This window comes from Meriones unguiculatus, chromosome 17 (assembly GCF_030254825.1).
Source record: "Meriones unguiculatus strain TT.TT164.6M chromosome 17, Bangor_MerUng_6.1, whole genome shotgun sequence".
Lineage (NCBI taxonomy): Eukaryota > Metazoa > Chordata > Mammalia > Rodentia > Muridae > Meriones > Meriones unguiculatus.
The window spans coordinates 54,343,257-54,357,717 of record NC_083364.1 but is presented as its reverse complement, the minus strand read 5'-3'; the positions used below and the strand labels follow the sequence as shown (position 1 = coordinate 54,357,717).

Sequence of the window (14,461 nt, the reverse complement as noted above, 5' to 3'; positions counted from 1 at the left end):
AAGACATCTGTTCTAGAAACTTTGAGAAGTAGTATGAAGTCTACGGAAGAGTGGAGATTGGCATAATGAGCACTTTAGCTACTGCCCACATCCATGCCTGAGGAAGGACCTACTTTTCTCTGTAAGAAATGCTGTGTTTTCTACACTGCATTTTGTATGTTTGAATTGATCCAGTAGAGCTCACAAGGGCAGAGAGTCGGCGTGATAGATATCCCAGTAGCATTAGGAGGTGGAGGCAGTAGGTTCGAGAGTTCAAGGCAAGACATAACTGCATAGAAAGTCTGAGACAGGGCTGAAGAGATGGCTCTGCAGTTACTGCCTGCTCATCCAGAGGGCCTAGGTTCAATTCCCAGCACCCACAAAAGAGCTCACAACTGTCTGTAACTCCAGTTCTAGAGGATCCGATGCCTTCACACAAACAGGCAGGAAAAACACCCGGGCACATAAATTAGAGGATTTAAAATAAAATCAAAAGTTTAAGGCCATTCTAGGATACACAAGATCTTGTCTTGGGGGGTGGGGGATACAGAGCAGAGATGAAGAAAGAAAGACAAAGACAGACAGACAGAGACAGAGAGAGGGAGAATAAGAACACACCTTTACTATAAAGTGAGGACTGAAACTAATGCCATATCAGTCTCTCCCAAGCCAGTTTCTCACTTAATGCTCAAAGTATGGCTACTGAAGCAACATCCACTCACAGTTACTGCACCAACAGATTCAAAGTGAATCTAAAGGACTCCATCTCCAACACCCGATGCTGATGTAGATAAACATCAAGAAAGCTCACTTATTATGGGTGGGAATGGAAAACAATGCAGTCACTATCAAAGTCTAGAATTTGCAATGTTAAACACAGGCAAGTCATATAATCTAACAATGACGCTTGTAAGTATTTACCCCAATGGACTCAATGTTCCTAGCAGCTCCAACAGAGCTGCCAAGTTTTAGGCAATCAAGGTACCCTATAGCATGAGAGCGAGTATAAAAGCAAAGAATGGTATAAGCATACAATGTCAAAATCCATAAAATAAAAAGGAAGCTATCAAGCTCGGAATAGATCAGCAGGAGGCCAGTCTGAAAAGCTACTTATTGCACTCTGTCTAGGTTGACCATAGAACATTTTTGTCATTTTGGTTGTAACAAATCGAGCCATTTACATAGCCCAACATAGGGAGTGTTTATGGAGTATGGGTAGATACATAACAAGTACACATTTATAAACAGTGAACTCTAACACAAACTGATCAATACTGATTCACTGCTGGTAGTGTGTACTACACTAATGCAAGGATGGCATTGTGGTGAAGCTCACTGCTCAAGGCTATGCATAGCCATACCCATCAGAGGGTTGATACTGCTATGATGATCTACAGAATATGTTGACCCTACCATGATGGCAAGAAAAAAGCAGACAATGATAGCTACATCCATAGAAATGGAGCTTTTTAACATGTTTTCGTACAGTGAGGTAGAGGGTTCACCAGACCCTTGGCTGCTCACCTGCAAGTCCACCTGCCACTGCCTCTGAGACCCATGGCTCTTGGCATGGGGGGTGGGGCGGTAATATGGGAAGAGGAAGGTTAACTGAAGATAGCATTCTAGAAATACAGCTTCAGAGCCATCACCCATGCTAGGCCGGTACTCTCCAGCGAAGCTCTCATGATTGCTGACACCCAACCTCTATATATACAGCCCAGCAATCACACTGGTTTAGCATGCTGGGCTTGGGTAGAACTGTTTCTTTGTTCTGTCAGTGGCCTCTCTCGGGAGAGGAGGTGCTTATTCACAGGCCTTCAGGAAAATTCATGGAAAAAATGCAAACTAGAGAAGACTACTTGCCTGAGAGGAAAGAGGATGAACTACTGTGAGCAGTCTTCCTGTGAAGACTGCTCAAAAAGGGGGTCTATAGAAAAGCCAGATCATTGGCTCAGGTTCAGCTCTCTGCATGACCTTTCGCCAAACTTAAGTAACGGGAAAAGTAAACACACACGGAAATGACATATTCCCCCAAACACATGCACGGCACGTCTGTTAATTCTGCGACAAGAAGCAACATAAAGAACATGAAGTAATGAACAGTACCCTTCTTAAAGGTACTCACCTGTCCTGTGACTGCTCTTCGTACATCCTCTCCTTGCCTTCCTTAAAAAGTCGTATGGCTCGCTTTGACTTCTTCATTAGGCCATCGATGTAGACTTTGAAATACTCATTCTCACTCAGTTGAGCGAGCTTCTGGCTGTCATCAGATTTACTCAGTATAAGTCGCAAGTGCTGATATGTATCGGGTAAAATATCAAGTATATACGGTGGGCTATTTTTCAACTGAAGTTTGGGATTTTGGCACAGTCTTACCTAAAAACAAAGAAAGAAAAAATATTTTACGGAAACTATAATATTTTTTCATAGGTAAATGATAAAATGAGTAGAACTATGCCCCCTTTCTTTTCCACGATGTAATCTGTGATACGAATTACTCTTCAGTTTACAAAAGACCCACAGATACTTTTCTATTACAACAACCAAATCCTATTCTCTTGTTCCATGCACTTTCCTATATGCTATTCTTATTTTCAACTCTGAACATTTTGATCATCTTTCCTACAGTGTCCTAATGTGTACAGTCTAGCAGAATGCCAGCGAAGTAACCACTAATCATCTTGTAACATTAATATTGTTTTTAATGAAAGCAAGCAGCCAATGAAAATCGAATTTTAAAATGCTATTTTACTCTATTAAGTTCATGGCTAGAGCTATTTTGCAGACTTTAATTAATATTTTGATGCATTGTTTCTGAGCCCTGAGGAGGACTTTTAACAGATGTGTGCCTTTAACAACTAAGTTATTAAGCAGTTACAGGCCTAAACAAGCCTTTCTCCCTCACAGTGTCTACCAGGGCTATAAACATGTGACGTAGAGCTCTCAGTCATTCCACCAGGTGCCACCCAGTCACTGGAGCATTAAAAAGCAAGCGCTGCCTGCAGAACTGAAAATACTTTCTGCCAGAAAAAAAAAAAAAAAAGAAGTGGTAATTGAAATCTATACTATGTTCACTTTTATATGCTAATATGGCATAGCCATTAATAGAGGCCAGTTTATTCTGTCCCTGTGATGGGGGTATTGTGAACCCACCAATTCACTCATTTGAAAAAGATCTCTGGGAATTGCATGCTGCATTCACAAGGTACGCACGCAGCACTCGTGACAGGGTGAAAGTCCACCTGTAGGAGGACGTCAGTGTAGCATAGGGCCCTGAGTCCCTCACATGTGGCCTTCCCTTAGGTTTTGTGTATGTTTTGTTTTTATAAAAGATTTCAGAGCAAGGTATTTAAAACAGAATAAATGTGCAATCTTGTCATCTTCCTTCCCATAATATTGACCCTCCTTTTGGGTAGCAATGGAGTGGCTAAAGGACATTTCTGAAACCTGGCTAATAGGAAGCTGAGTTAGAGAGACATTCGGGTTTAGAGACTATATGCAAAGAATGCAGTCCCAGCTCCATAAATAGTGAAATTATGGTCGGCAGTCTGAAATAAGCTAGAGAGACAGAGAAGGAAGAATACTGTGTGATCTCATTTATATACAGAACTTAAAAATGAAGAAGTGAAATAAGTAGAAACAAAGTTGAATAATACTGTCAAGAGCAGGGAGAAGAGAGAAAGTGGGGGAAGTAGGTCAAAGGGGACAAAGTGAAGTGAAAGATGAACAAGTCTAGAAATGTAGCAGAGCTCAGGGACCACAGTTAGCAGTGTCACCTTATACAGTAAAGTTGCTAGGGAAAAGGACTGCAGATACTCTTTACATATATTATTATTATTATTAAGTTTTATTTCTTCACTTTATATCCTGAACGCAGGGCCCTCCCTCCTCTCCTCCCAGTCCTGCGCTCATCCCATCTTCCCCCTTTCCCCACCTCCCCTTCTTTTCAGAAAAGGGAGACCCCTCACCACCACCACCCTCTCTCAACCCTCCCCAGCACATTAAGTAGCATCAGGACTGAGTACATCCTCATTCACTGAGTCCATGCAAGACAGCCCTGTCAGGGGGAAGTGATCCAAAACCAAGCAACAGAGTCCATATCAGAGATATCCTCTGCTCCACTTCCTGGGGAGCTCATATGAAGACCAAGCTGCCCATTGGTTACATATTTATAGGGGTTCTAGGTCTAGCAGATGTATGCTCATCAGCTGGTGCTTCAGTCCCTGATAGTCCCCATGCGTGTGGGTTAGTTTTCTCTGTTGGTCTTTTTGTGGAGCTCTTGTCCCCTCTGTCCTTCTATCCTTCCCCCAATACTCAAGACTCCTTGTTCGGCTACTGAGTCTCAGCATCTGTTTTAATCCACTGCTGGGTACAGTCTATCTGAAGAGAGTTATGATAGGCTCCTCCTGTCTGACTGCAGACCCTCTTACCACAAAACAAGGCAGACATGTTTACTCTTTTGACTATGATACCTCTTTCTCTACATAGGTATATCAAAATATTGTGCTGTAAACCTTAAAGATATGCAATTTTTTAATGAAAACAAATTTTTAAATATGGCTTCAGGAACACACAAGTACTGTAACACTGACTATCTTGCTGTAGGGCCAGAAAGGTGCACTTCAACATGCTATCCAAATGGCATCATGGAAGCCAGGCTGGGAAGTGTATGCAGGTAACAGAAGAGAGCAAGAGGCAGCATGTCAGACAATAGCACAGGTATGTTCATCTCAACATGTCAAATTTTTAATTTGCTAGCTATCTGTTGCTGCTGTTTGTTTGTTTGTTTTTACTCTAAGGAAAATCCTCTTTCTTAATCAAACTTCTATAGTACCAAACGATAACGGTTTCAGGTTTCAACACCTGCCTCTGGACACTCACAAAAGTGCTATCACAAACAGAAAATGGGTGAACTGTAGTAATTTCAGGAAGTATGAACACAAGTTAAACTTGTCAACAATCAATGAAATGAACAACCTTCACAATGTCACATTTTCTTTGGTGAAGATACCATTATGTATTTTGTTGTTGTTGTTAAAAAAAAAAAAGGAACAACAACAACAACAAAAAGAATGCTGGCTTAAACTGTCAGGCACCGACCTTTAACACTAATTCTTACCATGACCTGTTGCATTATCCTAATTTCTCCCACTGTGTACACAGTTCTTAGCCAGAGGATTTTAGCACATAGTATACAAGCAATACATGAACAGGTAATAAACAGGTTCAATTGATTAAAAGAATCAGCACACACACACACACACACACACACACACACTTTCGGCTTTTAAATTGTGAGCCTAGCCTTTAATGACAGAACCACCACGCACAGACATACATACGCACATACTCCATATAAATGGTTTGACTGTGTAATTTGCTTAATTTTCTTAATTGACTTCTATAAGTATACAATTAACTCTCCAGAGATAAGAGTTTGATTTAAACGAAGAATACTGCTTTCATCCTCAAGAGATTTCTAGGCAAGGGCCAGATAGAATCTCGCTGATTAAATAATACCAAGTTCTTATATAGTGAAAAGGGCTGACAGAGCTTACACAAACAAAGGAAAAGGTGTGTGTGTGTGTGTGTGTGTGTGTGTGTGTGTGTACATGTGAGCATGTCTGGAAGTAAGAGGATGACTTGATAGAACTAGTTCTCTTTTTCCACCATGTGAGAAGAGGAAGAAACTTTAGGTCACAGGCTTGGCTGCAAGTGTCTCTACCCACTGAGCCATCTTTTCAGCTCCAGTTCTTCAGTCCTTGAAACAAAGAGATAGCCTGAGCACAGGTGAGTTTCAAAAATACCACCAATCTCTTAGGCTGGACACAGCTCAGTTTTAGCAACATGTCCTTGTAAAACGTCACAGACTGATGAATTATTAACTCGTACAGAGGGCAGCTTCAAATTCATTTGTTCTATTGGTTAATTTGTTAACAACTTACTGAAAAACATCACATAGTTTTTTAGACATTCCAGGCTCTTTCATAGATACTTATAAGTATTGTGGATATCTAACTCACCATCATCTCTACTTGACATTTTTCTCACTTGCTTTTTTTTTTTTTAATTATAATTTCATGTGGAAACACACTGCTTGATTAAAGGACAAAGCTCTCCGGGTAACTCCCATACACCAGGTTCTGAGCTATGTGCCAGGAAATTATGGATGAGCAGAACATACTTCCTGCCTTAAGGAGTCTGGCAAACAAGACCTCTTTCTATATAATTAACTTAGGAGCAATGTGATTCTTGCTTGAAGGGATCTTAGAAAAGATCTCATCCAATCCATTCATTTCCGGATTTAAAATGCTAAGAACTACAATGATTAAGGGACAGTTAAAAAACCATTAATCCAACACAAGGGCTTGCATCTTCTTAATCTCGGGCTCCTCTTCTTCCTGGCTATACTACAATTTAATTAGAATTAGGCATATAATTAATGATTCCTTTCTAAACTCATTTCCATTTTTATTTTATTCCCTTTGCAGATTTACATGAACTTCATGGCCCATTTGTTAATTCAAGAAAAGTAATATACACACCAGGCATTGTTCAGGCAGAAGGAAGACAAAGGAGTAAGTCACAGACCTGTCCTCATGGAGTGTCTACTGGGAATGGTTAGGGGTATAAGAAAGAATCACAAAATTTAGAACTGTGGTGAGGGCCCTTCCAGGCTCTAAGAGGAGAAAACCAGCAGCAAAGTCACATTCACAAGAGTATCAAGAAAAGCATGCCTACATTTTCAGAAAGGAATATTCCAGCTAAATCATTATGTAAAGGCTTAAGAGACACCTGCATAAAGAAAGGGGTTCATGCAGGTGTGCTAAAGGAGGAGTAAGGGTGCAGGGCGGCTGTTGGCATACAATTCAGAAGACCTGAAAGACGCTGGGCTGAGCTGGGGTAGCAGGACCCTGCAAGCTACTCTTGTTTCAGAGTTAGCACAGGACAAAGCAGAACTGATGAAGCTGAGCTGCAGCATGCCTTTGAGTGTGCACTTCATCAGTGGGATTACTACTAAACTCTGTGATTTATGGCCACTCCTGGCCAAAATGAATAATCCTACCCCAGGACTATGACTTCTAAGCAGGTCAAATTCAATTCCATTCAATAAATATTTATTGAGTGCTTGCTTTGTGGAAAAAAAAAAAAAAACCTGCAGAGGCAGGGGAAGAAAAATAGCCTTTCTAAAAACAGTGTATTAAGGGGAAAAAAATGAAGCTTACCACGAGGTTAGTGTTCTTGTAGAAGTATCTGAGCTGCATCCTACAATGAGAGCTGGCGCCCAAGCAGAAAATAAAGCCATGTTATACTGTGCAATGAAGGGTATTTTAAGGCTCAGACTGATAATTAAAAGAATCGGTCAACATGATCACTTTTCTTTTTAATCAGAAAAAAAAAATCAGGTTTCAAAAAAGGTTGAAAATTTCATCACTGAACCAAGGAGTTTTGGAGTTCTAAAGGGAAATCTTTAAAAACCTTGAAAATCACCAAAGGCAACTTTCTCACTGTGACATGACAGCATTAAAACATGGAAATGCAGCCTGTTAAGAATTAATCCTCGGTACCCAGATGACTGACTTAAGGATCAGAAAATCTTGCATCTTCTTAATACAAAACCGACACTTGTATTTAATTATATTAAAAGATGTTGATGGAGACTCTGTGTTCATATAGTCCGTTTATTCAAATACATAAAATTATTGTTTTTCATATACATATTGGTATTTCAATAAACATAGGCAAATGTAATCATATAATTATACATTTTCAACTATATCAGAGCAAAAGCACAAACATAAAAATAGAATTTAATACTGCTATGAAAATTTCAAGCTATTAATTACTCTTGGAGTGTTATATTTAAAGTTTTTTGGCTGTGTCTTAAAGAAAATTTCCAGCCAAAAGTAATAAAGAAGTTTTAGATCAGCTAACATACCTTGCAAATAAGGTTAAAACCAGCTCCTAACCCAATAAAAGAAATTTTACAGAACCAAATGAAAGTATCAGTGGTAAGGAACTGTGTCTATACTGTAAAGAACTTTCATTCCAAAACATACTTCATTTCATGGAACATTCAATGATACTGAACCAAGTAACGTAAGATCTCAGGCTGAGCTCACGTTCTACTACCACTGAGCTAAACCCCAAAACCCATGTATCTCCCTCTCTTAGGTAGTATGTTAATTACAACACTTTTCCTTTCCCTTTCCTCCCTCCAAATTCCCCCTTATAGCCTCCCCATGCTACTTCCAATTCATAAGTTCTTTTTTCTTAGTTGTTATTGTATGCATACATATATCTGCATATCATATACATGAATGTACATATATATGCACATATATATTCATAAATACAATCTGCTGAGTCCATACAGTACTGTATGTATGTATGTTTTCAGGGCTGAGCATTTGTCACTGGACAAGTCCCAATGTCTACATGCCTAAAACCATCCTACACCTAAGACTTAGGGAACATTGCTGAAGAGAGGGCAGAAAGACTGTAAGAGTCAGAGGAGTAGGCACTTTGCTGAGTGATTGTGTCTCCTAATAACATGAAAAGCTAGGCCTGTAAAGTCTCAGCAACATGACCGACAAAACATAAGCTGAACAAGGAAGGACAACCATGTACATCCAAAGTGGATAGGAGAAATCAGTTCTACACAAATAACAAATCAGTTTTACACAAATAATGAGTAAAGCCAGGAGCAGGAAAGATGGGCTTCCCAAAGAAAGAACATACCAATTGCATATCTTGTATTTCATAGACTGAATACTGTCTTTAAAATGAAAGCCTTGCTTGCCCTGGTTCTCTAAACATTATCAGAGGTTTCTTACTCCAGTTATATGAATGTCACTGGAATAAATGGCATCTGAATGTCTTTAGGTTCTTTCCATCTTAATTCAGGAACTTCAAAAACATATAAAAGAATAAACCACATGTAAAAACTTGCATATTACATAGTAAGTACAAAATAATACAGCATTCTTCACAAAATATTAGACAGAATAAAGCTAGCATATAAAATTGGCCATGAGCTTAAGACAGGTGATAGTGGGATTTAGAGAAGTTTAATCCCATTATGTTTTACATTGACAGTATTTTAAGGAGGCTAATATTAAAAGTACCACTTATGAAACAACTCCTTATAGTTAAAGTATTCATTGTGTATTCATTTTCTGGAGAACATATCTGTTTTCCTCACTTTATATAAAGAAAGGTTCCACCAAGTGTTTGATAGAAGAGGATATAAGGGAGGGCGTTAAAATATCTCAGAAGAAAATATATACATATCAGATATTCATATAATTATTGAATGAATCTCCCCAAAACTGAATATAAAATTTGGAGAAGAGTTTAGTAGTATCCAATATAAATAGTAAACATCTTTTTTTTTTTTTTACTTACATCCTGTAAGAGAAAGAACACTCTACAGCAGTGTGCACCACTGTCCTAACATAAGAGACACAGACGTTGTAAATATTATCATAAACTACTTCCTGGTAACCCAACAGGAAATATATACATTCACTCAAAACTTCCTTGCATGTGCCTCACTTCCCTCTTGCCTACATGGAAACTATAGCTATCTGCCAAGGTTAAGCACCCTTCCAGTAGCTTCTATGTAGCTTTCCCCGTCCACGTTGTAATCTAGACTGCCTTCAGTTATTCCTTCCACTTGTACATCTTAGATGTTGCTCTGTTTCTGTCTTGCTCATGCATAGATGGACACACACACACACTCACACACTATAAAACTAGTTCAACCCTCAATAAACCCTAAAGCTATCACAGCTTTCTTTTTGTCTATTATTACAGTGAACCACTAAATAATCTCCTTACACATCCTAATCTGGCCCCATCACAAGTAAAATTAATGTGCCAAAGTCAACAATAGCTCCTGATTAGGAAATCCAATGACTTCCTAAGTTTTACCCTGTTTAAATTTGCCTTTGTAAGAATGTGAAGGAATCCTCTTGACATTCTGTATCCAGGAATCAATACTCAACTGTTCTTTATCTACCTTTCCATTCCTAGTCTATGCCAAGACTCTCTTCCCTTTACTACCTCTAAATAAAATACCCATCATACTCCCAAGAACTGATTTTCTGCCTTTGTCTCTGACTCTACTGCTCTGCATCAGAACTCCTTTATGGTGCTACAGCTTGACGTGCTATGCCTAGGAACACCTCTACCAAATATATACCGCTGGTTTCAAATTCCCTCTGAACTATAAAACCAACTTTCTAACTTCAAAATCAGTTTCTGTCTTGTAGATGATACTGAACACAAAGCAAACAAACATACCAACACTAAAGCTCGGCCTTCCCCTTCCGGTGCCCCATCTCATTAGGGGCTCCACTGCCTTCAGAGGCAACCAGGTTGAAAACCTCAAGTCACTTTCACTTCACTTTCTCTTTCATTCTTCAACCCTCAAGACTCTCCGAGACCTGTAGTTTTCTTCCAAAAGCCTTCCACTTTTGCAACATGCTAAGGCAACTGTCAGGTCTCTAGAGGAGGTCTCTATACTTTCTTAAATTGCTTTAATTCCTCCCCCTAATCATCTTTTGCATTAATCCAACTTCAGAGTCAGCTGGAATATAAAAGATGAGCCTTTTTTTCTTTCTCTCCATGAGCAGAATTTTTATTTTATATGCCAACCAAATAACTGGAATCCATTTTTTTAATATCAAAAGTTTTGTCATCCTCTTTTACTTCACACTCTCTTACTCAACAATCTCTCTTCACTCCTTCACACAAATAAGCTTTACAGTCCACGAGTTCAAACTAGAACACAATTTCTCACCTCCAGCAAACAAGTCACCTCCATACTAGTACACAATTTACACCATGTCATAGCACTTATTTAATATACTATGTGATAGTATCTAAAAATGATGTCTGTACAGAGTGACAATTGGGGGGTGGGGAGAAGAAGGTAAGGAAATTGACAGCATATAATCAACTTTTGAAAGAAGGTGAAATCTAAATGTTAAAATATTTTAAGAGATAAAAAATGATTAACCAACTAAAATTTCCATTATGTCTCCTTTCCATTATAGCAATAGGCCAATTAACTCTTGACAGATTCTCTTTAAAACTTTCACTTCAGTAAATTTTCCTAGGTGTTACTAGTAGCAATCTTTAGAAGCATACCTATTATGTCAGCACAAATTCAAAATCTAACTCAGTGATAAGCAAAACTGCCCAAACGACTAATGTGTTGTTATACCCAAGCAAGATTTAATAGGGCTTAGAATTCTACTAATGAATGACTTCAAGAGAAAACACACACACACACACACACAGAGAGAGAGAGAGAGAGAGTGAGAGAGAGAGAGAATTCAAATCAATGTTATTCCCTTTATCAAAGACAGAAGTAACATCCAAACTTTCTTGGCTGATGATACAGGTCTATAATCTCAGCTACTCTGGAGGCTGAGGCAGAAGGACCACAAGTTCAAGGCCTAGCTTGGCTACAAGAGTGAGTTCAAAAACAATCTGGACAATTTACAGTGACCTTGTCTCCAAAGAATACAGAAAAAGAAAATTCAGTCAGAAATACCCTAGGGAATAACTCAGGCCTGAGCAGCACAGCTGCTCAATGTAGCTCTAGCAGCCAGTACCGGTCAGGGAAGGGGAACTCTATTTTCAATCGTGTAGAATCTTTCTCAGACGCATGATAAACTTTTAAGAAGTCCAACTTTTAAGAAGTAATATTATTTTTTAAATATTTATATGTATAACTTATGCATCATTGATTGACAAACTTTAAATTTCATTCTGGTGAAATTGTACACAGAGAGAATAAATTCTTTCAAATCTAAGTGGTGTAGTGTGGGTAAAAGGCAGGGAAATGCTAGGTGGTATCATCACTTTCTAAGTGCTTTTAACACTTATATACCAAGGTAACTTCAAATAAATGGCCGGGGCAGCAAGAGAAAAGCATAGGCGGGTCCTCAGCTTGCTTTGCTCTTTATCATCAATTAATTATTTTCTAAATTCCCAGCCATCCATGTACACTCAGTGCATTTAGCATCTATTAGAAGGAAAATGTTTTTTTCTGTTTTCCATCACCTGGCTCAGACTCTCTGCAAACCACACTCAGGAACCTCACATTAATAAATTATGACTCCAACCACACCGATTAGCAACCATTTCCTTAACCTCGCTTCAGCATTTCCAACCCGAGTACAATAATGTTGTTCCTAAAAGGCTGGGGCAGCAGAATCCAGACAGAAATCCAGTGTCTAGAACAAGGGAAGATCCTCTACCATGCCTCCACTGTGGTTTGTTCAAGCCCATACCCCAGCCCTTTTTATACCCCATGGCAATTACCAACTAATGTCCACCTCAGATACTGTCCTCTTGGTTTACAGGCCAAAGATAGGGCTATGTCTCACTTAGTCTCCCCCAGTAATAATCACTTTGTAACACACAATGGACTCTCAGTAAGTGTTTATTAAGTGTTTAGGAAACCATGCTTTAACAATTTTGGAACAAACTCCTCATTTGATTTTGTGTGTATTTAAACCTAAATGTGTACTCAAGAATAGTTCTGCCAGTGTTATCAATGAGACATCCAATGACCTGATGGTTTGAGGCTCTTAAACTGATAGGAAGAGCTAAGACCAGAAAACTATCTAAATGGGATGCCTTTGGCTCTGCCACTGGTCACTTTCTCAGTTCATGCACTATGTGAACTCTGTGTTACTGATTACAAAACATTACACATCTTGCAAAGAACACAGGAGCAATTGCTTTCTCTCATACTTGGTGACCTTGGAAAGAATGCTTGCTCTGGGAAAACAGAACAATTTGTTGCAACTGAAGTCTGAAGTCTCAGTTGAGCATCTTAAGTTCTAGAGAGCAAGAAATGAAAAAGCTATTCACTTACTGCCCAAAGCATCATTGCCCCCTCTAAAACAAGTTAGTAGTTACTTGAAGGCAACACTATGAAGACCTCCTCAAGACAAGGGGCTTCATAAAGAAAACTGTACAACTTCACACTTAAACCTGACTTTTGCTTAACAACCTCTTAGACCTCAAAGCCTCAGTTCTGTAGACACAAAGTAAATTTACACCATTGTAGCTGCTTCTCAAAAGCCAAAACATTCATCAAAAGGTAATATGTCTGTACCAGCAATAAAGTTCCTGAAGAATCATCAGTAATGCTGATGATAGTATGAGCCGCTTCCTTCATCACTGTGGAGATGAACCCGTGCTGGGAAGACTTCTTCTGCACTGCAACCTTCAATAACATGTTGCCAATTAATAATATAATTAATGTTCAGTGTCCTTCTCGTAGTGTGTGTTAAGAGTAGAAGGAAATGTAGCAAACTCTCATGACAAATGTGAGTTTTCTCCACAAAGCCACAGATGCATTTGCATTGTCATCTATGACAAATAATGAAGATGAATAGGGAAAGCCATATTGCTGCAACTTTGCCAACATTGGCATCCACATCCCACTAAGTACAGACTTGGGGTAAGAGAGTTCTTGTGTGTCAAACTCAACTACAGAAGCTAAGTTTAAACCCACAAAAGAGATGATAGACAATGGCAGGTGTTTAACTGTCAAATAACCATCCATTTACTATAACTCCTGGTGAAATAATTAGAAGCAGTTAATGTGTAGGCTAACAAGCAGTTACACAGCAAAATTATGCATACCACTTCTTTTACTATTTCCCTAATGGCTTGACATAACTTTTGCTCACCACTTCCTTATATAAATCTTTTTTTATATTTTATGTTCTAGCCCTCAATCACAAATACACAAATGCCAGCCATCTCAAGGAATGATGTGGACAGACCATCTCTTGTGAAATCGGACCCATTTGTTATTCACTTATGCAACAGATAAACTGGAACAAACCTTGAATTTCTTCTCCTACTACCAACTAATGACTCAGGCAATAAGGGTGACCTTCAAACACGTACTCTGTAGAAAAGCAAAAATGGCTCATACTGTTCTTGCCAGAAAGATGCAGTTTTTCCAACTGCATATTCTTCATTCTTCATTAAAACCAAAAACTGACCCCAAGCAGCAAGTTACAATGTTCTGACATCATGACATCATTCCGTCTGGAGCACTTTAATATAACAATTTGAAAAAATTGGCAGAAGCTTAAATGGGTCACACTGAAGGCCAAAAACTAAGGCCACTCACCTGGTGAAAAATATATTCTGGTGCTGCATTTGACAACAGTGGCCATCCAATGCCAAGCCCACAGTTTAGTTAGCTCCAGCCTCCATAAGGATACATGAAAATAAAGCAAACAGTGTCACCTCCCAGGATTGTTACTACTACTCAGTGGTTTTGTTGTAGCCAATTTTGTCTTTAGTAGCAAACCAAAGCCAAGGTGAATGCCACCATAGGACTTCAAACAAGCTTTGGCTCATCCTTAGTTTTGTAAATATCTAAAATGCAGCATAGTCAACTGCTTCAAAAGGATAAAATCTGGGAAGAGCAGTGAGC

General features: G+C 38.9%; 1 protein-coding gene across 6 annotated transcripts in view; it reads right to left on the bottom strand.

The window, feature by feature from the left end:
• The window catches only part of Cblb (Cbl proto-oncogene B), a 196,226-nt gene that overhangs the window by 179,344 nt on the left and 2,421 nt on the right, over positions 1 to 14,461 (bottom strand). For all 6 annotated transcript variants that reach the window (XM_060370540.1, XM_060370538.1, XM_060370539.1 and 3 more), the window contains exon 3: positions 2,105 to 2,355. In XM_060370540.1, coding sequence (XP_060226523.1) covers positions 2,105 to 2,355 — 251 coding nt within the window. The remainder of the gene's footprint in view (positions 1 to 2,104; positions 2,356 to 14,461) is intronic.